At 40.6% G+C, this 26028-nt stretch overlaps 1 protein-coding gene across 3 annotated transcripts in view; it reads right to left on the reverse strand.

Annotated features, from left to right (window-relative positions):
• Positions 1–14854: 14854 nt before the first annotated feature.
• The window catches only part of SIGIRR (single Ig and TIR domain containing), a 31675-nt gene continuing 20501 nt past the window's right edge, over positions 14855–26028 (reverse strand). For all 3 annotated transcript variants that reach the window (XM_069965649.1, XM_069965648.1, XM_069965650.1), the window contains exons 4-10: positions 24727–24857; positions 21707–21847; positions 20573–20716; positions 17961–18063; positions 17037–17187; positions 15620–15782; positions 14855–15527 (exon numbers count right to left, since the gene is read on the reverse strand). In XM_069965649.1, coding sequence (XP_069821750.1) covers positions 15364–15527; positions 15620–15782; positions 17037–17187; positions 17961–18063; positions 20573–20716; positions 21707–21847; positions 24727–24857 — 997 coding nt within the window. In that variant the 3' untranslated portion in view covers positions 14855–15363. The remainder of the gene's footprint in view (positions 15528–15619; positions 15783–17036; positions 17188–17960; positions 18064–20572; positions 20717–21706; positions 21848–24726; positions 24858–26028) is intronic.

Here is a 26028-nt window from a genome sequence, read left to right on the forward strand (position 1 = left end):
TCATCATATTATGTAAAAGCCAAGGAGACAGAATGCTCCACCCTGGATAACTGCAGTTCGGTTGCAAGAACAGAGACTCCAGACTATTATTAGATCTTTTTTTTTTTTTTTCCAAATATTTTTTATTAGATTTTTCAAATTTTATCTATAACAATACAGTTACATATCAAAGGAAGACATAAATAGGATACAATATAGTTAGTTTGAAAATAATTTTGCTATAAAGAACAATAGAATCTAAAGAACAAAAATGAATGCTCTACAGGATAGAAAGAAAATAAAATAAAGAATCTCTATCTTTAATATAATTAAGGAACTCTGAGTACTCCTAGGGTGCCCTTTGCCTCCGCCGTCTGATACCAAACAGTATTACAAAAGTGTTTCATAACAGCTTCCCTCTCCTCCTGCGACATAACCTTTATGAGAAAAAATTTCCATTTTTTTAATGAAATTTTTTGTGGAAACATCTTTGTTGCGGATTGCATCCAGCATTTCCCAATGAAGAGTTTCTTTAAGCGAGCTTGTTAGCTCAGAAATAGTGGGAAGTGTGTCAGAGATCCAGTGGTTTAGTAAGCCTTTTAAGGCTAATAACAGAGTAAGATGAATACATTTTGAGGCTATAGGTTTTTCAGAGGGATCTCCATCCCCGGCCACCACAACATGAAAAACATAACTGAGTAGAGTTAGAGGTATGAATTCATTCCATGTATTCTGAATAAAGGTTTGTACTAATTGCCAGTATGTCTGAATTTGAGAACAAGACCAAACACAGTGTAATAAATCTGCGCTAGGTTCTTTACATTTTGGACAATATGTCAAGAAATCATCTGGCATGGTGGAGTAAGAAAAGTTGAAAGCGTAAATTGCCTTATGGAGTAGCCGGAAGTGGATTTCCCTCAATTTCACACTGGGAGTGGCTGCAGTAACATATCGGATGCTATTTAGCAATTTTTGTTCCAAATTATCTGTTTGTATTTCTGCAGCCCATTTCCGGAGAAAAGAGGGAGGAGATTTGTGTAAGGAATCAACACATATCCTACGGTATATTTGTGAAAGAGATAAGGTGGGAGAAGAATTGGAGCATAGAAAATCAAAATCATTAGTTTTTTCTGCCTTTGCACAAGATTTAACTCTATTAATAACAAAAGAACACAGTTGTTCAAATAAAACCTGGTGATGGGGAGGGATATCATACATGTCTCTAAATTTTTCCCAAGATAACAACTCTCCCTTATCTGAGTCCAGTAAGTTACTTAAGTGAGTGATTTGTTTTTGTTTCCATACCATATAGTCAGGATTGATGTTACCATGTAGACAGAGGGGATTGTCCCATAATGGGAAAAACTTAGAAAGACTAAATGGGAGTTTATACAATTTTCTTAAAGCTTTCCATGTGGCAACGGTATCAGCAATAATAACATTGTGTTTTAAATGTGAGGGTAGTTCTGAAATAGAGAAGTGAAGCCAAAGGCCAAGGAGAAGAAAGAGCAGACTCCAAGGAATAATTAGAAAAGAAAGCAGTACCGTTAATCCAGTCTCTGATGTGTCTGAAAATGGAGGCCAAATTATAGAATCTGATATTAGGTAATTGAGCACCACCTTTATGTTTGGGGAGGCTGAGAGTATCATATGCTAGTCTTAGTCGTTTTGACCTCCAAATAAATCGAGAAATATCCTTATGTTTTAGTAGTAAGGGGATCATTTGTAAGGGATACAATAATTTAGCAAATGACATCATCTTAATAAGATGAATACGGCCTAAGATTGAAAGGGGTAAATTTTTCCACCTATCAAGTTCTTGTTCTATTTTTTGGAAGATTGGGATATAATTTAATGAGTAGAGAGAAGAAGGGGTATGTCCAATTTTAATTCCAAAATATAAAAGGTGTTGTTTTGCTATACCTATACCTTCAGGGTAAATATGGGGAGCCAAGTGTGGTATTAAGGGTAACAATTGGCTTTTAGTAATATTAATTTTAAAACCAGAAAATGAGTCAATGTTTTTCAAGATTTTTAAAACACCAGGGATGTGTGATGTGGGATTTTCTAGGAATAATAAGGTGTCATCAGAGAAGCAAGCTATATGTACTTCTTCATTGCCTACTTGAATGCCTTTAAATTCAGGTGTGAGGAGACGAAATCTAAAAGGGATCTAATGCTAAATCAAAAAGAAGGGGGGGACATTGGGCAACCTTGTCTGGTTCCTTTAAGGATTGGGAAAGTGTCAGACAAGAATCCAGGTGTATGAATGCGAGCTATTGGGTTATTGTATATGGTAGAGATAAGATCTTTAAAAGGTCCTGTAATGCCATAACGAGAGAGGGTCATATCCATCCATTCCCAGTTAAGATTATCAAATGCCTTTTCGGCGTCTAAGGCAAGCAGTCCTGGTGAATAGTTTGGATTTTCCCTCCGTCGTACTACTTCCTGTACGGTAAGAACTGTCCTAATATGAGTTATCGCTGAGCGGCCCTTTATACAGCCAACTTGGTGGCTACTAATCAACTTAGGGAGAAATAAAGCAAGCCGGTCAGCCATAATTTTCGTAAGAATTTTTAAATATTGATTTATAAGAGAAATAGGCCGATATGAGGATGGAAGTTGTGGGTCTTTCCCTTGTTTATGGAGTAATCTAATATAGGCCATTTTTCCTGAAGGTAACATGCATTTATTGTCTATTATATGTTGATATACTTTTTGGAGAGTTGGAACCAGATCAGTATTTAGAACTTTATAAAATTCTCCACTAAATCCATCTGGCCCTGGTGTTTTATTATTATGAAGGGAAGATATTGTTTTAGAGATATCCTCAGGAGAGATGGGGGCATTTAAAGATGCCAGAGAAGATTCATCCAATTTGGGAAGATTCAGAGACTGGAGAAACTGTTGACCCGCTGAAGGATCTATAAGATCAGAAGAGTAAAGGGATCGGTAAAATTTTTGAAGAATATTAGAAATAGTTTTTGGATCAGAATGTAATAAACCATTATGATCTTTCATATTTTTGATATGGGAAATAGGGCGTTTACTCTTTGCTAAGTTAGCTAATAATTTTCCTGTTTTATTACCATATTTATAAAGACGAGAAAAATAGTGATCTTTATATAAATTATTAAGTTTTTCTTGAGCTAATTCAAATTCCTTTTTTGCTATACACCAAAGGGATTTATTTTGTTCAGAAGGTAAAGATAAGAAGGTAGTGTATGCATTACAAAGTTTAGTAGTAAGAGTATTATAAGAGGTGGTCGCTTCTTTTTTACGTGCAGAGAGATAAGAGATTATATTGCCTCTTAGTACGGCTTTGGCAGTTTCCCAGAACAGTATAGGAGTTGTGGTATGTTGCGAATTAGTGTCACAAAACCATTTTTTAAGAAGATTTTTGAAGACTTCATCTGAAGCTAAAACTGCTGGGAATCTCCAAATAATGTCTGTTCCTTTAGGGTAAGAATCACGTAGGGTTAAAGTAATCGGAGAATGGTCAGATATAACCATATTATTTATGACAGAGTCATCTAGTAGGCTCAAGGCTCCCTGTGAGACTAACATATAGTCAAGTCTGGACCAAGCCATCTGAGAATGTGAGAAAAAAGAAAATTCTCTTTCTTCAGGATGAAGATGACGCCAGGAATCCAATAGATGAGTACTAGATAATAAATTTGTTAAAAATAATTCAGGAGGAGGAGAATCCCTTGTCAGAGGAGTGGAACGTTTCCTATCTTCATGCGGGTGTAAAACTGTATTGAGGTCACCTCCTACTATTATTTTGGATTCACCATCTTGAAGAAGGGACGATTCTAAGGGCCCTATTCCACTGGACGATTATCGTTTGCATATCATTAACGATTAACGATCGCAAACGACCACTATTGCGAAAGACCTGAAAACGTTCACTCATTTCCATTGAACGATAATCGTTACTTATGATCGTAATTGCGATCGTTTTTTCTTCGCTATTTATTCGCTATTGCATTCGTATCTATTGCGAACGACCGAACGATGTCTTATTCAACGCGAACGATTTGCGAACGAGCAACGATAAAAATAGGTCCAGGTCTTATAAAGCGATCAACGATTTCTCGTTCGGTCGTTAATCGTTAACTGCATTTCAACCGAACGATTATCGTTTAGATTCGAACGATTTAACGATAATCTGAACGATAATCGTCCAGTGGAATAGGGCCCTAAGTGTTGGAAAAATAGAGCTCGTCTGTTATTAGGGCCATAAACATTATATAAGCTTATATGTCCAGATGGAGTATCCAAAACCATGTGGTGAAATCTCCCTTCTGAGTCTGAGGTTTGAGAAACAATAGAGTGGACAAAATTTCTATGAATAAGAGTTACCACACCACGCTTCCTATTTTGAGCAGGAGATATAAAGACTTCACCTACCCAAAACCTTTTCATTCTAACATAATCTGATTCAGACAAATGAGATTCCTGTAATAACGCTACATCCGCTCCCAGTCTTCTAAGGTGTTTAAGGATGAGCGCTCTTTTGGAAGGAGAGCGCAAAACTTTTACATTCCAAGAAACGATTTTCATAAAAGCCAGGAGCGGATGAAGTGATAAGAAGCAGGCACCCCAAGAGCACACAGCAGTAGTAGGGATAAGAAAAATATAGATGAGAGATTCATGTTACAATTACACCTGAGAGCATAAAAACAAAAAAAAACCTTACATAATATATACAGAGAGCAGTATAGCAATAATATTGCAATATATCTAAATCTTACAACTAAATAAGCGAAAGAAAGTTGGTATAAGACTTCACTTTTTTCACACAGAAACATACGGAGTATTCGCTGACTCCGAGCAGGCATATAGCCTGGTGAGAAAATAGAAAGATACAAGAAAAAGAAGAAATAGAAAACAAATAGAAACATGGCGAGAAAACGTAACTCGCTAATATCACTAATACTACATAGCAATATCTCTTCCTATACATTTTCCTATTCAAGCAGGATTTGTACAAGTAAACAAATCCATGACTAATTTGGTGAAGGAAAACTCTTTCTTTAAGGTGAAACCTTAGGAAGTCATAGTAGAATAGGAGGAGCATAAGTAAAGGGAGAAAATGATGGAATATAAAGGAATAGGAGATATAAATAAATAAATATCTGTAGAAAGATGATGACTCTTGTTAGACATGTTAGTCAGTATAGTTCATCACTCCATATCTGCTGATATCTTATCCCCAGGAGGAATAGCAGAAGTCGGGTCTCTCAAATTCTCTAGGAGAGACAAAGCTTCTTCAGGGGTCTGGTATACACTTGTAGATCCATCTGATTTGAAGACTTTTAGAATAGCAGGGAAGTTATTAGATCTTATTATTAATGTACACATACTCCCGTCTTGTATTTCTTTGATTCCTGATGAGCAATTAAAATGCGGTTTCTTCCCATACATACCAGAGGTATCCAACATCTGCTAGCCCATTCACTTCTCTGTTTTTTCCCCCTCACAATTCTTATAATCCAATATCATAAAATTGATGGGTGTAATAACCAGTGGGGATGGGCCTACTATGCCACTGAACTGTTTTAGGTCACTCTTGCGGTCATTGTTGAAGTGGTACCCTGTTTTTTATTCAATAACCCTCTCCAGAATGAGGATTTAGACTTGGCTTGGGCAGGTGGAGTAGGGGGGCACCAGGTGAATACCCTAGGAATGGTCCCGGTATATGTGGTGGCTGGCCCTTGTGACCATAAGACTGAGGTGTAGGGCACAGAGGGGACAGGCAGGAGAATAAACTGGGTAAAAACTGACATTTATACAGGCAGAGTTCTATTGTGGTCGCGGACGGTTGGGCAGAACCAGAAGTCAGACACAGGACAATCACACAGTACAAGGCAGCAGGTTTAAATATAGAAGGCTAGATGGGGTCTTTCCCTGTAACAAAACACATGTGCAGAAAGCCTTTTCAGGAAATCTACACATCTAGAAACCTTAAAGGGGTTATCCAGTTAGAAAAATACATGTTCTATAACCCCCCCCCCCTTTTATGGAGACTAACAATTTGTTCCATACTTATTATTGTCTTATCAGTCACCTTTCCTGAGTTTTGAGTCTGCTGCCTTCTGCTTCAGACACTGAAAATTGTGTCTGAGCTGTTCTCTCCTTCCTGCTCAGAACTCCCTCCTCCCCTCTTATGTAATACTCATGTAAACAACGTCCCTGGCCAGCTGTGATGTCAGGAGGGTTTATCACTGTGAGGTTACCAGCAACTTGACCACCTCAGAGGGGGCCAGTCAGCATCACAGAGTACAGAGATAGCTGGCCAGGGATGCTGTTTACATGAGAGTCTCTGAAGGGAGGGGGAAGGAGGAAGTTCAGAGAAGAACAGAGAGAACAGCTCAGACACAGTTTTCATTGCCTGGAGCAGAAGGCAACAGACTCAGAACTCAGGGAAGGAGAGTGATTAAGTAATAACAAATATGGAGCAGGTTGTTAGTCTCCAGCATTATTGAACATGTATTTTATCTTACCGGATAACCTCTTCAATGGCATAGCCAAGAGATATGTGCTGTCCTTTGATTAGCCATAGAAGGAAGGGAAAAGAAGTGTCTGTGTAAGTACTGCCGGCAAACACCTCAGCCCTGGTTCTGTCCCCTTAAATAGAGAGAATGAGAAGTAGCTGTACAGCGTACACCATATAGAGCTCAATAAAAGCACAAATATCACATTGCCATCATTCTGAAGAGTTAATGTAACAAAACCATGGAGATTTGTAAAAATAAAAAAAAAAATCTTACAAAAAGTACAGGTACACGTCACTTTAAGCACTAGTTGACATTACTCATACAGTTGAATGCAGCAGCAGTATCACATTTTATTGTGATGTTGATTTTGTAATCCATCTGTATTTTATGTGATAAATGTTAATGTTTTACATCTCCCATATGAGCAGTGAGGAAAACTATACTAGGTCAAAGTGAGAAATAAAACCTACTTAAACTGGAGAACTCTAGTGTGACTGTAGTTGACCTCAATAAGTAGCAATGTCATATTCAGAGGACTAGGTTGCCAGGATATAGTGAGTTCTTAGGTCGGGTCTTCATGTTGTAAGGCTTAATATTTTCCTCTCTGGATTCTACTCTTTGCTGCAAATAATATTCAGTGAAAGCAATCTACACTCACCGGCCACTTTATTAGGTACACCATGCTAGTAATGGGTGGTCTTCTGCTGCTGTAGCCCATCTGCCTCAAAGTTGGATGTACTGTGCGTTTAGAGATGCTCTTCTGCCTACCTTGGTTGTAACGGTTGGCTATTTGAGTCACTCTTGCCTTTCTATCAGCTCGAACCAGTCTGCCCATTCTCCTCTGACCACTGGCATAAACAAGGCATTTCCGCCCACAGAACTGCCGCTCACTGGATGTTTTTTCTTTTTCGGACCATTCTCTGTAAACCCTAGAGATGGTTGTGCGTGAAAATCCCAGTAGATCAGCAGTTTCTGAAATACTCAGACCCGCCCTTCGGGCACCAACAACCATGCCACGTTCAAAGGCACTCAAATCACCTTTCTTCCCCATACTGATGCTCGGTTTGAACTGCAGGAGATTGTCTTGACCATGTCTACATGCCTAAATGCACTGAGTTGCCGTCATGTGATTGGCTAATTAGAAATTAAGTGGTAACGTGCAGTTGGACAGGTGTACCTAATAAAGTGGCCAGTGAGTGTATGTCTGAAGATGTAAGCAGTGCCTGTAGAGCACAGATCTCTATTACTGTCAGGTTCGGACCTGTTTGTTTAGAGATTAGCTAATTTACAGTAATCTGCAATCCGTTTATCAGCCAGCTGCCTTTGAACTTAATTCTGCTCCTACCTGGGTGCCTGGAAAAGCTGGATCCAATCCTGGGAAACTTCTCCCAGTTGGATCCAGCTTTCCCCAGGACCCTGCGATGCTCTGAGTTCAAAGGCAGCAGGCTGATAAGCGGATTGCAGATTACTGTAAATTCTCTAATCTCTAAACAAACATTAGGAAACATAATGGAATCACCACACTTTGAGTTTAGAACATCCTGGCTTTGTGATGTCTGTGTTTTTCTGGATCAACTAGATGAAAAGAATTAGGGAATTGTTATCAAAAATTTCCAAATACTACATTGTTGCTCTCAAATTTTCTAAAATCTTCAGGCCTGGACTTCGCTACTGATAAGTGAGCGCTAAAAGCCAAATGGGTTACTAAGGCAGCTGGTGGACTAACAATGACCTGCCATGTATGGAACCCATGATAGGTCCTGCCTCAGCATAATACACTCTGCATAATTAGTTTCAGGCATCGGATTCCAATCTGCACTGTGTGAAATCACCCTAATCTGAGGAGTGCATATTAAAAAGAAAAAAGGTTCTAGATAACTAAGATATTCAAGCAAAAAAGAAAACTATTGACAGTGCTGGTGCTGCAAAAAATATTTCAATAGAAAAAATATAGAAAAGTTATGTCCTTAAGAAGAATAGTAATGTTGTTAAGTAACAAAGATGTGTTGTTAAAGGGGATCTGACAGCATGCACACTGGTGCCTCATTCAGTTTCTATGTACAACACTCGTCTTCCTTTGACAGCTCCCATAGAGAAGGACTACAGCGGGGGCACATGTACCGTACCGATCTGCCACATTGTTTAAAAACAGAGGAGTTAGTTGTTGTGTTCCTGGGGGCAGTGTTCAGACCCCATGCACCCTCCCGTTCATTAAAGCAACTCTGTACCCACAATCTGACCCCCCCAAACAACGTGTACCTTCGGATAGTTGCTTTTAATCCAATATCTGCCCTGGGGTCCGATCGGCAGGTGATGCAGTTATTGTCCTAAAAAACAACTTTTAAACTTGCAGCCTTGTGTCAAATTGGTGTGGCCTACAGTGTGCAGGACTGCTGCAGTGAGAGCGGACCTGCACACATCAATGTCCAGAGAGCCAAGGATAATGAAAGGCAGCTGCGTCTCATTAACCCCTTAAACGCTGCGATCTATAGCGATTGCAGCGTTTAAGGTACTCAGTGACAAAACAAGCATCGGTCACTGAGTGGCATGGCTGCGGGGGTCATGATCGCATGTACCGACGGGCAGGGGTAAGCCTCTTACCTCCGTCCTGTCAGTTCGGGGTTCTATGTTTAGAGTCTGCTCTCAGGCAGGCTCTATGCATACACCGCCGATAACACTGAGCTATGCTATGCTATGGCATAGAATAGCATAGATCAGTACATGCAATCTAATAATTGCATGTTTTACAGTGAAAAAAAGTGTACTCATTTTTTTTTTTTTAAGTATTAACCCCACCCCATAAAAGTTTAGTATACCCCCTTGCCCATTCTAAAAATAAAAATATTTTTTTAAAATAAAATAAATAAACCTATATATCGTAGCGTGCGGAATTGTCTGATCTTTTAAGATATTACATTATTGTTCCTGCACGGTGAATGCTGATTTTTTAAAATTATATATCAGAAAAGAAAAATAAAAAGCAATCAAAATTTTTCTGTTAGATCAATATAATATTAATACAAACTAGAGATCATGATGCAAAAAATTACTCCCCAACCATCTCTGTAGGTGGAAAAATAAAAGTTCTTTGGCTCTTAGAAAGCGGGGAGGAGCATTGGATTAATCTGACCCGGACTTTTGTGCATAAAAGGGCTCTGTCTTGAAGGGGTTAAAAGAATAAACATTGCTTTGTGCCTTACGTGTCATTTATATACTTCATATAAAGAAGTATAGTTGGGTGACCATCCTCTAAGTTTAGCAGTTCTATTATTTTTGTCTAAGGCTGTATTACTTACTACCGTATTAAGAGCAAAAATCTATTTCTGTGTCTATATATTTTATGTATTATTTTGTAACACAGCGCCACCTGCTGATTATGTTCAGCATCTGACCAGCAATATCTGTTAACATGTATCTTGTATCTGAATGTGGAAAACAACCACATCTCACACACATATATAATATTGGGAAAGGGGGTTGTTGCACACACACTGCGTCACATTTATAAGGTGCGTGAAGGACTGTAAGGTCAGATATACATAAGCATTGATGACTTCCATGGGTAAAGCAAGTAAGTGATCTTCTCTTCTCTATCTTGAAGTGGCTAGAGGTTCTTCATTTCTTTTTCAATGTTGATACAGTAGAAAGAACATTACATATGTCTGTCTAAGGCATGGTCACACTAGCTTCTTCAAGGGGAGAGATGCTTTTGTAGCAGCTCTACATTTCAGCTAACAGAAAGGGTTTATTTTAGAAATGGTCAGTGTTGTAAAAGATATAATAATTTCTTGATATTGCATACAATGATGCCTGATGCACTGACTATAATTATATCCTATGTGAAAAACTGAAGAAATCCTAAAATCATCACATCCAGCGACACCCACAATGTAAGTCATCCCACCAGGGGTGTTGATTTAGGATTGTCTGACAAACATTATCTACCTATATTGTGTTTGGTTACATATTCATGTTCTCTGATCCCGAATGTTTTTGGACAAATTTCTTATACAGGATTATTTTGTTGCTTTTTTTGATGTAGAGAAATTTGAGCTAAGGAGTATCTCTATTAAAAATAACTTTTAATATCAGGCATGTCAAAAGTTATTAATCACAGTGGATCTCACTTCTGAGACCTGCTGCGATCGGGAGATATAGCTGGAGAGGAGTGTAGCAGCAGAGCCGTACACTCCCTAGCTGTATCCCCATAACGGCTAAATGTAAAGGTCTAATATACAAAGTGATTACAGCCGATAATCGTCTTGTGTAATAGAAGACAAAGATCAGCCGACAAGCACGATGTCAACTGATCGTTGTCTTTCAACACATTGAGAAATCAACAATCACAATAGCAGAGTTCTGCTGCCGCTGCCCCACAGGATAGGAGCAGCGGCAGCAGATTGCCGCTATCTTGGATGCCCGGAAGATCTAGCGAGTCCATTCGCAGCTGGCTGCAGCCGCCATGGCTCTTACCTGTTTGACAAGTGTAATAGCGCCAGCGAGCGGAGAACGAGGAGCAAGCTCCCTCTTGTGGCCCTGTGTAATAGGGGATAAGACTACATAGATGGGATTACTGCTGCCACGCTCTCTCCGGCTATACATCTGAGTGAGATAGATTGTGATCAATACCTTTTGACATGCCAGACAACATGGACTGTTTAAGCAAATAACTACTTTAGTTTAAATTAGCAATTTTTTAATTTATGGATGGGACAAGGAATACAATATTATGGTTAAAAACGGAACCAGACATTTTACTGTAAATTGTCTTTATATACAAGTATAAGATGAAATAAAATGTTCACATTTAGAAATGTACAATTGATCTTTGGGTAATTGACACAGAAAAAAACTTCATAGACAGCATTGTTATTAGGATGACACATATGACAGACAGGAAACCTTAAAATCTTTTACACAGTCACAAGGTATGTGATCTGATTATGTACAATCCAGTCACGCGGTCCATTCAACACTCCCAATTTATTGCACATGATATACAATAGTCAGTTCCCAGTGATATGCTTATCAAAACCTACTTTCCAAATATATAAGTATTATTATTGCACCTAAAATGAAACAACTTTACCTACAATGTTATATGGGGTAACCATGAAGACACCAAGGTCAACATAGGAGCTGCGGACTCCAACAACTTTGTGTAGTCTAATAATGCAGTCACGTTACTCTATGTCCTATTGCCCCTCTCACTAGCCTGCATACAGTAGAACAGAGGTATAAGCAGTGGAGTAACAATTGACTACAGACTACACACAGGGTCGATTTGTAGTCTGTAACCATGGAGACACTTAGATCTGCATTAAAAGAGTAGAAGAGTTTTAATCAAGACCTTTTGGCAAAGTTGCCTCTTACCAACCTATGTACAACTGAACAGAGGTATAGGAAATAGAGTAACAAATTACTGTAGGATCAGACTACACACAGGATTTGTTTGTAGTCTGTAAGTACAGAGACACTAAGATCTGCATGAAAGCTGTAGAGGCAATACAGTAGAAGATTTTTAAGACCTATTGGCTTCACTTTTTGTTTTAGATGCATTAAAGTGACTCTGTACCCACAATCTGACCTCCCTAAACCACTTGTACCTTCGGATAGCTGCTTTTAATCCAAGATCTGTCCTGTGGTCCGTTCGGCAGGTGAAGCAGTTAATGTCTTAGGGTACAAACCCACACACCGTATACGCAGCAAATACGCAACAAATACGCAACAAATACGCAGCAAATACGCAGCAGTTTGATGGTGAAGATTTAATGCTGAGTTCAGTTATTTAGATCTAATCTGCTGCGTTTTTGTTGCGTATTTGTTGCGTTTTTGCTGCGTATTCTCTGCGTATCGCAGCAGTAAATACGCTGTGTATACGGTGTGTGGGTTTATACCCTTAAAAAACAACTTTTAAACGTGCCCTTTGGCCGTGGCTTACATTGTGTATGCATTAGGCTGGCACAACCTCTCTGTCCCTCCTCCCCACCCTCCTCATCATTAGGAATGCTCCAGGCAGATTGCCTCCTATTTGTCAGCTGTGTCAGCACGGCACATGGGCTGGATCGTTAAGGCACCTGTGTAGTTTTCACTGCAGAGGAATAGGAAAAATGGTGGAGAGGGTGGGGAGGAAGGACAGAGAGGGTGTGCCAGCCTAATGCATACACAAACTAAGCCACGGCCAAAGGGCCCGGGGCTGCCAGTTTAAAAGTTGTTTTTTAGGACAATAACTGCATCACCTGCCGAACGGACCACAGGACAAATCTTGGATTAAAAGCAGCTATCCGAAGGTACAAGCGGTTTGGGGAGGTCAGATTGTGGCTACAGATTCACTTTAAAGCAACCACTATAACTCTACATTCATCTTTTCATTCACAATCATACACACAGGGATTCTCTGAACAGATGTACATATTCATGAAAATGTATGGTTTAAGAACAGCCCATAGAGTATGCTGTCAGATGTAAGCTCAGTGTGGTGGGAAACCTGTCACCATGTCACAGTGTCAGCTTATAATACATTGTGTATAACCCCATAACAATAGTTGGCTATTGCCTAAGGAATACTTAACATTACTAAAATAGCAGTCCAGTAGTATATTGGATGTACTGGACACAATTCATATAGGTAATTCTGTTTAAATTAGTTCATGCCCATCAATGAGGAGTGTTTAAAGTGCAAAAAGATCAGCTCCATACTGAAGACATGGCAGTATTTTATACATACTACATGCATAAGTGACTGGGTGTAACATAATATATATGGCCAGAATGAGAGGCATCCTTCGACACTTGAAATATGTGTCAGCTATCCCTATGCTCCCAGTCAAAGGTGCGTCTACCCACACCAGCAATTACCTGGGGAGAGCCTAAAGCAGTAATGACATAGAGAGTAATGGCTGTCACAAATATGACATTTATAGCAGATTTTTATATATGAGTCATTATATTTACATCCGGTATATTAATGTGCAGGTACCCATGGAGTAAAACGCACTTAAGCAGCTAGTTAAGTTATACTCTTTATATTTGCTTGATTTCAGTCTATAAAAACACCACACTTTACCAAAGGTTGGATCTGGTAGTGCAACTTAACCCATTTTACTGGGTAGGGCAGAGACCAGATAATGCTGCTTTGGGAAGAAAGCAAATCATGTTTTCCCACAAAACCTATAAAGTTTTTCTGCAGCATAGTAAAGGTGTGTCATATGAATGAACTATTTAAATCAATAATTTGCAAATATTCCATAGTGTATTCTGCAGAATGTGGATGTATGCCACTTGATAGCTTGTCTGGGGGACCACCCTTAAAGCCATGTACCGGTGTGGTCACCAGATAAAGCTTGCAGCTCTCTTAGGGTGCTTATACACCTTATACTAAAGTCGTCCAAACTTGTCACCACAGGAGTGTTCACCCATCAGTACAAGGTATATGGGGGCCTCCTGACTCCCACCCACAGATAATGTTCTTGGAGAGAAGGGTCAGGCGTGGTGGTTTCTTAACACCCAACCCTACTGTTCTGGAAGACAAGCTGGTGCCAGAGCAATTTAACAGTTGCTTACCCCTCCCCATAAAGAACTCAAGAACATTTTAGGGGTGCTGGAAGAGCTGACAGTTGGCCAAAAAATTGTTCCACCGCCAGTGAGGCCCTATTCAAATTCATCCGGTGGTCCAGATCAATTTGGGAGGTTCAAATGGGATCAGTTGCTAAGGAAACTGTCGGCTGAACTGATGCCATTCATTTGCATGTGACAGTTCAAAGTATCAGGCGCTTCAATCTGGACGCCGGCCATAAAGGACACGAACGCATCTTGCAGCATTCTTGCGTCCGGCGTCTCCAACAATTGATACTGAACTGCCTGGGAGCTGCAGCAAGATTTATTTTTCTAAGAACAAAAAGATTGGGCATTTGAGCATTGATATGCCTGATCCTTGTCTCCCCAAACCGTTACCATTGTGGGAGAATTATACATATTAAATGGTTAGCCAGTTTCAACAAAATTAGTGGGTTTGAACAGCATAGATCTAAGGCATGGTTTCCAAACTGCGGCCCTCCAGCAGTTGCAAAACCATAATTCCCATCATGCCCGGACAGCTAAAGCTTTGGATTTGTCTGTCCAGGCATGATGGGAAAAGAAGTACTGCAACAGCTGGAGGGCTGCAGTTTGGAGACCCATGATTTAAGCCTAGGTTTATGGTCAGCATTTATGTCTATGGTAAAAAAAAAAATGGTGGCTCTACCTTGTCAATACTGCAAATGCAAACAGGAAATACACCAACATCGACTGTCACCAGTCTTGATCTACTGTACATCTTCTTCCAAAAAATTCATGATTTCCTTGCTTGGTAACAAGGGAACTAGCTGTGCTAGTTTTATTCAAGTTTCTCTGACAAATGGCTAAAACATAAAACTTTTAAAAGGTAGTATAAAATGATAGAATTTTGTCTTTTTTCCAATATTCCTATAAAATAAGGTATAAAATTAACATAAACTAACATAATCTTTCTCACTGACAAGAACGTCTCCTTGTAGATGACATGCATCACCCTTACCTGTCACTTCTCCCATCCTCCACTCCGTTCCTCCTCTCAGTTATTTTTAGCTTAGTGACTGACATAAGCTTCTATCGGTAATAACAGTCTTCCATATCTAGCATAATAATTAGACATAATCTGGACATCATGATGAATGGAGCGTAATAAGCAGATACATGGGAATTATTTCACTTTTTCATTAGTCACCTGTTTAACCCATTGTCACAGCTTTAGCACAGATGATTATCGGCTGCATCCAACCTCTACCCTTGCTGGTTTCCTTCTTCAACCATATGAGTTGTATTTTTTTTATAAGTCTCCTCCAATGTCCTTCATGATTTCCACCTATAGATCAGGCTCAGTGACCAGGCAGTAATAGTCCGATCTGGCTGAGTAGTTCCGTGAACCTAAATCTGAGATGTCCACATCTGCTGTAGGTTCTCTGTCTGGGACACGTGCCACTGGGGCTATTCGAGGTGGTGGAGCTTTATAAAACGTCCTTCGAACACCTGGAAATAATGCAAAGTATTATATAGATGGAGAAAACCGTGAACATAAATGAAATAGAAAGAAAATACAACAGAATCTAGATATAGGGTACCTAGGTCTCCATCAGGGTCAAGATCAGATGCTTCGCTGTTTAGAGTCAGCATTGGATCCTTATCATCCTGGCACTGAGTCTGTGGATCACCTTGGCCATTAGATAGTGAAATCTTACGAGGGAGGGCAAGACGAAGCTCCTTCCAGAACTCAGAAGCTGGCGACTATATGCAAATGTGCAATACAAAGACTTAGTTACTTTATTTACAAAATTCTTAAAGGGGTTACATAGAAGCATAGAAGATTGTCGGCAGAAAAAGACCCCGTGGTCCATCTAGTCTGCTCTTTAAGTTTTTTTGTATTATTTTAGGATAGATATATGTTTGTCCAAAGCAGTTATAGTGGATTTACCTACCACATCTGCTGGAAGTTTTTTCCAGGTCTCTACTACTCTTTGTTCTAGATGGTTTGTCTGAAGGGTTTTTCAATTTTCATTTATGAATGTTCCGCTCGAGTCGTACGCCAGGGAGAAGGGGCAGATTCGCCCCTTCTCCCTGGCGTACGCCTGCTGCACACCCCGCTCGCCCGATGGGCATGAAAAGACAGGGAGGAGGCCTGGCCTAAATCATGATCCAAATCTACACCTGCTGGAAGGTAAGATAAGCCACCAGCAGAGCTGTGTACGGGTACTATTACATGGAGCGATAATTGGCCGAATCGCGATTATCGCTCCATGTAATAAATGCAACGATCAGCCGATGACAACGATCATCGGCTGATCGTTGATATAGGTTTGGACCTATTTTTGTCGGGCGCCGACCGCGCACCGATACGTGTAATAGCGGTGCACGGCCGGCGACTGACGATATACATTACCTATCCACGTTCCAGGGCTGCTGCTGCGGACTTCTTCTCCCCGGGTCCTGCGCACTCGAGCTTCAGAGCGGCCTGTCAGCTGACAGGCCACTCTGAAGTTAGAGTGCGTGGGACTCGTGGAGAAGAAGACCGCAGCAGCAGCCCTGGAACGTGGATAGGTAATGTATATAGTTAAGCAACGGCTGCAAGGACATGGGTAACGATGTCCCTGCAGCCCTTGTTTAACGATTATTGGACCGTGTATTAGGTCCAGTAAACGAGCGACGATCTAGCAGATCGCTGCTCGTTTACAGGTATTATCGGGCCCCCGTGTAATACCACCCTACTACCCCTCCTTTCTCTACTAAGAATACCTGGACATTTGGCCATGCCAAACATTCATGTGTTTAGGGAAATCAGGAGAGACAGCAGTGGGCTGTATGGCCACCTTAAAGGGGTATCCTATGTCCACAGACAAGCATCCGTAATGAAACACTGCTTCCCTAGTAGATAAGATCATCAGAATTATGGTGGGAGCTGGATTTTATCAGTGAAGGTTAGCACACATGTTGGTAAACAATTATTAACATGCCCTCCCCACAATTCACCACAGACAGTCGTACCACAGAGTCAGCCTTCCACAGCATTGTCTTCAGCGTCCCTTTCTGACTGTTGAGCAGATGGATAACTTCTGCAGGTAGGTCCTTGTACTGATTCTCAAACAGGATGAAGATAGGTGTCTGCGAGAGCTCCAGGAGGCGGAAGAAACCATCCCTAAGCACAAGAGATATAGTCTTTTAGAGAGGCTGTCTCATGGCGATTACCCTGTCTATATACCTAATAAGATAGGTTTCCATAATCCCCATAGTCAATTATTTATTCATATAATAAAGCAATACCACTGTCTCTGACCATGCTGCATTATAGCATCACACTACTTTGCTGCTTTTCCAAGAACAGCGCCACACTTGTTGTCAGGCTGTGTTTGGTTTTACAATTCAGCTCAATTCACTTTAATGGAAGTAAGTTGCAATATTATGTATAGACAAAACCCAGCGATAATTGTGGTGCCTTTTCTGGGAGAAAACATTCATGTTTTTTTACTCTTAAACAAGCCCTTAAAGGGGTGCTCTGGTAAAAGAAAGATGGAAATTACTTCTATTTAAAAAATCTCAAGCCTTCCAGTACTTATCAGCTACTGTATATCCTGCAGGAAGTGGTGCGTTCTTTCTGGTCTGACGCAGTGCTCTCTGCTGCCACCTCAGTCTATAACAGAAACTGTCCAGGGCAGCAGCAAATCCCCATAGAAAACCTCTCCTGATCTGGACAGAGGTGGCAGCAGAGAGCACTGTGTCAGACTGGAAAGAATGCACCACTTCCTGCAGGACATACAGTCAGCAGCTGATAAGTTTTGGAAGACTTAAGTTTTTAAAGAGAAGTAATTCACAAATCTGGAACTAGTTGATCTGCAAACTTTCTTAGACAGAGGACCCCTTTAAAATCCTTTCCACTGTGATTTATAGTACATTTAATTTAGTGAATATTACCTGAAGTTATTCTGGCACCATTCCTGCTCTAGATATGCCATTGAAAGAACCACTATAAGACGACGACTGCGGCTGACGTTCATAAGCAGTTCAGCGGAAGGCTCTGTATTTGAAGAGAACATATTTATGTGTTTGTTTATTCAGTGCTTCGTATCTAAGGATGCTATGGTAGGACAGACTGTCAGCCTGCCAGGTATGGATACATTACAGCTGTGTGCAAAGGTGTCTTATAATCAGTCTAGCCTATTTTCATTCTAGCCCAAGGAGATGAAAAAAACAATTGTACTAAGATCTCTGTGTTGTTACTACGGCCAAGGATGTACACACATTCAAAGCTGCTACTGTGGCACCTATGTGACCCCCTGTTCAGATCATCTCGATTCTGTGAGCAATATAAACCTGGGTAAGGCACCTGTATTTAAAGGGGGATCTCCAGGATTTCTAAAACAAGATTGTTATCTTCCAAAAACATTGCCACTCTTGTTATCAGGTTGTGTTTGGTATTACAACTTAACTCCATTCACTTCAATGGAGCTGAGCAGCCAAACCCCACCCAAGCTGTTGGCTGGTGCAGTTTTTCTAACCCTGGAGAGCCACTTTAAAAGCACTGGAATCTTAGCACCCAAGGGAGAAGGATGACGGTACTGGGGAGAAAAAAGGCTCTAGTCAACTCTCGTCAGAGTTGATGGACAGAATAAAGATGTGCAAAACAAGGGTCCGTGGAGTCTCCGTTACAAGTCTCAAAACACGGGAATAGCCAGATGTCCCTCCAGGGGATGGAAGCCTTTTGCCAAGGGGGTGCCTCCCAGTGGGGAGATCACCAAACCACCCTGATACGTAGCCCCTTAAGTCCCACTCGGTTGCGAGTATTGGAACATAAATAGGGAAATACCAGGGTGGCCCCTTTTAAGTCAAAGTCTAACTCTGTGGCGAGTATTGCGACATGACAAGGGTTTACCAAGGCAGGCATCCATCCACAGACGATCGTTTCGGGGTAGTTGCCCCTCGTCAGTGTGGAGTAGGATTCTGGCTAACAGGGGCAATGAAAAATAGACTAGCTTTGGCTGTCCAGGCGTGATGGGAATTGTACTTTTGCAACAGCTGGAGGGCCAAAGGTTCCCTATTCTTGGCCTAAAGTGTACAGGTACCTTTTTCCAATTTTGGTTTTCCTCTGACCTTCACCGACCTGCCAGCTATGTTCCCTCACAAAAGAAAAGAGGTGCTGCAATAACCAACCCTATAGTTATGCAATGTGGTTTAGCAGTGACGTTCAGGGACTTGTTCATTTTTGGATAAGACAATACAGAGTAAACATCTTTATTGTGTGAAAAGAAAATAGGCTGTTCCAGGGTGTGTTCAACTGCCCTGCAGCGCCCCTACAGGAAAAACTAAGTGTAAGATGGTACTCTTTGCCATCAATGGTCTGTTAAGTGTTATTTCCATCTGAAAAACCCCTAGTCACAGGATATGGCATAACTAAGAGATAGAGGGGGTCCGACCACTGGGGCATAATCTTAACTCTTCTCAATTAGTAAATTAAAGGGGTACTCCAGTGAATGTTTTCCCTTCAAATCAACTGGTTTCAGAAAGTTATATTGATTTGTAAATTACTTCTATTTAAAAATCTCCAGTCTTCCAGTACTTAGCTGCTGTATGTCATGTAGGAAGTGGTGGATTCTTTCCATTCTTTCACAGTGCTTTCTGCTGCCACCTGAGACAGGAACTGTTCAGAGCAGTAGCATATCCCCATAGAAAACCTTTCCTGCTCTGGAAAGTTCCTGTTTCGGACAGAGGTGGCAGCAGAGAGCACCATCAGACTGGAAAGAATTTACCACTTCCTGAAGCTGATAAGTATGGGAAAACTTGGGATTTTTAAATAGAAGTAAATTACCAATCTATATAACTTTCTGAAACCAGTTGATTTAAAAGAAAAAAAAGCACTGGAGTACCCCTTTAAGGCCTACTGATATTCATTCACTGCATTAAAAGGCGGCCTGAAGTGACTTCGCTGCAGAGTGCCGACTGAATATGCATTAGCAAGCATTCTGCAGAAGTTGGTGGGTGGGTGGATCAATGCACTAAAGGGCTAAAGGACCTCCCCCAGCACACTGAATGTCCTCATTTAAACATTATTAAAAGTTAATGCCTAATTAATAAATTTAATTGCCGTCCAGTCGCCCTTCATTGCATTACTGCAGTGAAATTCCAACATGTGCGTACATACCCTAAAATCTCACGCAGGCCAATTATTGGTCAGCGTATAATGATGCGTTTACACAGACAGATTTATCTGACAGATTTTTTAAGCCAAAGCCAGGAATGGATTTGAAAAGAGAAATTCCAGTCTTTCCTTTATGACCTGTTCTCTGTGTATAGTCTGTTCCTGGCTTTGGCTTCAAAGATCTGTCAGATAAATCTCTCTGTATAAACGCACCATTAGGGTCTTATTGGCCAATGTATAAGGGCCTTAAGAATGATTTATGCTCTGCCTACACATAATGATTGACAGCTCTCCCTATACAAATTGATTATAGGAAACTGTTACTATGAAAAACAATAATTTTTTGTAGGTGACTCTATATACATGACAGTATTATGTGCAATGATATTACCTGTGCTGGGCAGGAGACTGCGCTCATCCAGGTGCAGTTTGTAGCCGTACCTGTTCTCCAATTGTGGCTTCAGGATGAAATTGGTGAACTTTGTGTCGATGTTTGAAGGACAAAACGAGACACAGGCATCAAAGAGACGCCCATCTGTGAAAAGCACCGGAAATTACACTTACTGAATTCATATTAGTGATAATCTCTAATGTTATTCTAACATCCCACAGATAGCTAATGTTTTAAATATTAAAAGAACATTTTAAGCAAAGCTGATAGACTGTGTGCTGCCTAGTGCAGGATCTGAGGGAATGGGGCATGACATAGGGACACCCTCTGCTTGGTGTTTGTCCCTGCAGGTCCTGCGCTAGTAATACCACCTCCTTTTTTTATTTACATTCAGAAGCCTGTGTGGATTAATTTAGGATTTTAAGGGATTATCCACATTTGAAGATTGTTATCTGTTAGGTTTTGCAACAGGTACAAGCAGGATGACACCCTAACAGTAGGGGTTCAGTTTCCCTGCGGCACCACCACCGGGAAATTAGGCAATACCAGTGGGCTGTCTTGTGTAATGCAGCCCCTAGCTTCCGAGTGGCAAAAATGGATCTGCTATTGGGGTTTAAAAAAAATAAAAATAAAAATAAATAAATGATGAGACCCCCATCTGTAGACAGATTTTTTAGGGTTTTAGGCTGAAAGATACCGTTTTCTTACTACTTTCGGTGAGTTAACCAGCATATTTTTTTTCCCAATGGAGCATTGCGTGTGTGGAGAAAGTCCCCATACATCTCTGGTCACTTCTATGTCAGCATGCCAGCTGCTGTTTATGCTGGACTGTAGTTTGTCCATAGAGACTCTGGACTGCAGCACAGCAAGTTATGAGGATTTTTCAGAATTTTAAGGATACAAACACACACACCGTATACGCGGCGTATTTTCTGCTGCGATATGCAGCAGATAAGATCTAAATAACTGAACACAGCATCAAATCTGCTGCGTCTGTGTGTGTTTGTACCCTAAATAACATTTTCCTGGGAATTTCTCCTAAACGTGTTATTATTGCTCAGTAATGGAATGTAATCCATTCACTATATCCAGTGGTAGCTCGGAAACAATTTCTGTCGCTGGTCTGGCACTTACCATTTAGTTCGGGTTCTCCATATTTGTCTCTGTACCAAAGATTTAGATTTAGACGACACTTGATGTAAAGGACGATTCCGATAACCAGAACTGCAAACAAACATAGAGCAAGGACAACGGCTGCTATGTGTCCGGCTTGAGCTGCGGACACAAACAGAACCGAATAACTGCAGTCAGTACAAGTCATCCAGCAGAATATTATTTATTATCAGCTGAGATTATAGCTCGCTTTATGTGCCATGTTTATTGTATTTCGAGGTTTAAGCATATGTTGCAAAATATCATGTGACAAAAAGCACTGCTGTAACTTAGATTTATTAATTTTTACAAATTCTCTTATGTGAGGAAGTGACTCTCTACCCTAAGGGCCAGTTCACATGGAGTAAAACTGCCAGAATCCCGCCAGCCTCCGTGTCATACAGGCAGTCTATGGGAGGGCTTGCGCCTCCTCTCTGTGCGCGGAAGAATTGACATGGCACGCAAGCTTTCCCATAGACAGGCTATGGCACACTGAGGCAGACGAGAATTCCACCAGATTTACTCAGTGTGAACATACCCTTAAAGTGCAACTACAATAAAAAGGAAAAACTTCAGAGTGCCCCTAGAGCAGTGATAGGGGAACCTTCCGCACGTCAGCTGTGGCACAAATACAATTCCTATCATGCCTGGACAACCAAAGATATGGCTTTGGCTGTTCAGGTATGATGGAAATTGTAGTTTTGCAACAGCCAAAAGACAAAGAATCCCGCCTCCCTAGAACCTTATGTGCAGCGGTGGTTAATAATGTGGGCAGTTTGGGCGGCCGCCCGGGGTCCGAAGCTCCAGGGGGGCCCATGCCACCCAAACCGCCAACATCATTACTACTATGTGACTAAGCAGTAACACATCACTCAGGGGTGGGGCCCAGTGGGCCCCTAAGTGATGTGCTGCCACAGCGCTGTCCCAGAATCTGGGTACCCCTGGTCCTGGATTCACGGGTGGGAACACTTCTAAATCACTGTTTTCCCTCCTCTTCCGCTGGGATGGAGAGGAGGGTAAACAGCAGCAGTCTTTAGCCCATCCCAGCTGGGGAGCCTGTGACAGGGGAGTTAGTTTATTATATGTGGGATGCACAGAGGGGGCCATATAATATTTGGGAGATCCACAGACGGGGCAATCTGCTATATGGAAGCTTTGCAGAGGGGGACATTTACTACATAGAAGCTGAACAGAGGGACCTAATAGTATATGGGGCCTGCATATCGAGGCCTGATATAGGGAGGTCATACTGAGGGGCATTATACTATTGGAGCAGCATAGAAGGTCCTAATACTATATGGGGGCATAAATGGGCCTTATAGGGTCAACAGAGGGGCCAATACAGATATGTAGTTTTTAAATAGATAGGGAAGGTGTAAAAGGGTAGAGTGTAAAGTGTAAAACATTTGTCTGACAGATTCTGCAACAATGATTCTTGGCTGGGAGAAGTCCTCCAGGCCGAATGGAGAAGGAAATCCAAATTGAGCATCTCATTCAGAGAAGAAGCCACCCTGCGAGTCACTTTGAAAAGAGGTTACCCATGATTTACTCAGAGAAGACGCTCCTGTGAGTCAGTCAGAGAAGATGCTACTGGTAAGTCACTCAATATAGTCTACATTTACATGGTCACTGTATGAGACGATATTGGTCTTTATAGAATGGATATTTTTTCTGTAGCAGAGTTGGCATTAGTCCATATGTGGTGGCATTATTTGTCCCTTGTAAACCGCTACTGTTGTTTTTAATAGTCTTAGTATACTGGATTTGGTAAATAACAGTATGATGGTGATGGCAGTGGTCAAGGTAGGGCGGTAATATTTGCCCCTTGTATACTGTATTTTTGGTAATCTAGGGTTCGGTTTGCTGGACTTGGGTCAGTAACCATGTGATGGTTATATGTAAGGTGATAATATTTGGCCTTTGTAGTACGTATAGTGATAATATTTGGCCCTTTGTAGTATGTATGGTGGTAATATGTGGTCAAAATCTTGCTGGTGCTGTTATTTGAAAAAAAAAAAAAAAAAAAAAAATTATTCTGGTGGCAGCAGGGTCACAAAGGCGGAGCCTAGGCCTGCAATGTGTCTCTGTGCTTCCACCCTATCTCTCCGCATTTCAGTAACGCACCTGGGCTGCATTTGTCCCCTTTCACTGTACAAATCTTTTACATGGGCAGGATTCATGTTGGGGCTAATCTGTGTGGCAAATAAAGAAACACCAGACGGAAACCACCTGCATAGAGACCAATACAGTATAACTAAGGCAGTGGGAGTCTATAGATACATATGTCATATGTACGGCAAACTATGCACCTTTAGTTGTGCAAATGACCTTAACAATGTGGAGAAAAAGAAACTGTAGTAATTCATTCCTACCATTCTTCCCCACAGTAAAATGAATAGAGCGTGCAGCCCACAAATGAAAATAAAAGCTATTTAACAGCATAATGGAATCTATTTTAATTTTACATGAAAAACCTGACTATACACAGTGAGCTGCACATCCTATGGGGTTTTTCTATGGATTAACTGAATGTAATGCTGTTTTAATAAACATAAGTAATAGAACATTGTAATTCATCCGTCAAATGAAACAATATAACACTGTTTTGGCTAGTGTTATTAAACGCCTACTGCCTCTGCCACTACTACTACTCCAAATGATTATCGCCTATAACCGCCACTAATCGGCTGAATGCGGCCGATAATCGCTTGGTGTAATAAGGCCTTTAGGTAGAGTAATGCAGCTATTCTTCGCCAGTGTTGTTGTAGAGGTAATGAGAATGGGACAGCTCTCCCCGGCAGTAATAGCTGATCATAGAGGATCCCAGAATCTGATTTCTTTCCCCCCAAAAAAATTATTGTGGAAATGAATGGAAGGGAAGTGATAAGCATTTGTTTTTAGTGTTATTTTCCACACTGCCAAAAGTAACAGACAATTCTAATGTGGCTCTCTAGGAATACTGTACCGATGCTTTTATTTACTACAATAGATACAATCACTACCTGATTTGTGAAGAGTAAATGAGGCAGAGACATTCTGCAGTTGACATGTAAACTTCCCGTAATCATCTTCTGTGGTAAGATTAACATCCAAGACGCTGGAGAGAAACTTCACTGAACTATTGAAACCATTCCTATGCAAAGAAATGGGAAATATTTATCTCATATTCTACATGGCTGTTCACACAAGTCACATCAAAAAGTAACAGGTCACTTGTTAAGTTGGTTATTTCCATGGAACCTTTTACAATTCCACATGGTATTTTTCCATCTTAAACAATAATAATGTGAACATATCCTATGTTTATTTCCAAAATAGACAAATCTGTATACTTCCTTGGAAGTACAGGGATTAAACCTGTTATTAAGCATACTTAGATCCAGCCACACCTTCAATGTAATAAATTACAGCTTAATAGGAGTGTCATATACTGTCATCCCAAGTGTCATAACTTGATGGACCTCACAGTCATGTTGGGTGTAATGCTCGAATTTACCTTACTTTTACTTCTCGGTAATATACATTAGGTAGGGGACAGAAGAAAGCAGCATGACTGCAGGATCTGACTACAGAGTTTGTAGTCTGTTACCATAGAGACACATAAGACTCCAAAGGAGCTGTATAAACACACAAAAGGATGGCCCATAATCATAAGCTTGTGACGATTTGCAAAGTTGGTTCATTCTTAATTTTAGAAGAATTAGAACAATACAAATAGTTGTTAGTGTGGGCCTTTTCTTTGGGTAGTAGGCAATCAGTTTAACAGCATATGTACTACATTAATGCTATTGAGTACCATGAACATAAGCTACTTTATACATCAAACATAGTCTAGGAATTCAGCAACACTGATACGGATACTGAACACATATACTGATATATTTCTTTAGTAAAGTGGATGGATTACATTTATACCTGTAAAAAATTCAACTGCTTGTTGCTATCTCCTCTAGGGGGCAGATCTGTATACAATTGCACTTGACCTGGCATTAACAGACAAACGTGAGGGATTCAGAATGTGTTCACTGTATGCCGAAATCCCCCACCACTGTCACCTTATATTATGAAAATGCTTCCAATTTTTTGTTAGGTATACATAACATCAGGTAACACTTTTTTATTTAAATATTCAACACCTCTCTCAACTAATATTTATTGCTTCTAGAATATAGATTGCCTTATTCTTTTTAGAAATGGCACATTCCTCTCCCCCACTGAAACCCTCTACATGCCCATACATCTACCCCATTACATTGGGGCTTCAACAAGGAATTTCATGCATTCTTCCTATAACATGTTTTCTA

Source organism: Dendropsophus ebraccatus, chromosome 4, assembly GCF_027789765.1.
Source record: "Dendropsophus ebraccatus isolate aDenEbr1 chromosome 4, aDenEbr1.pat, whole genome shotgun sequence".
NCBI classification, from domain to species: domain Eukaryota; kingdom Metazoa; phylum Chordata; class Amphibia; order Anura; family Hylidae; genus Dendropsophus; species Dendropsophus ebraccatus.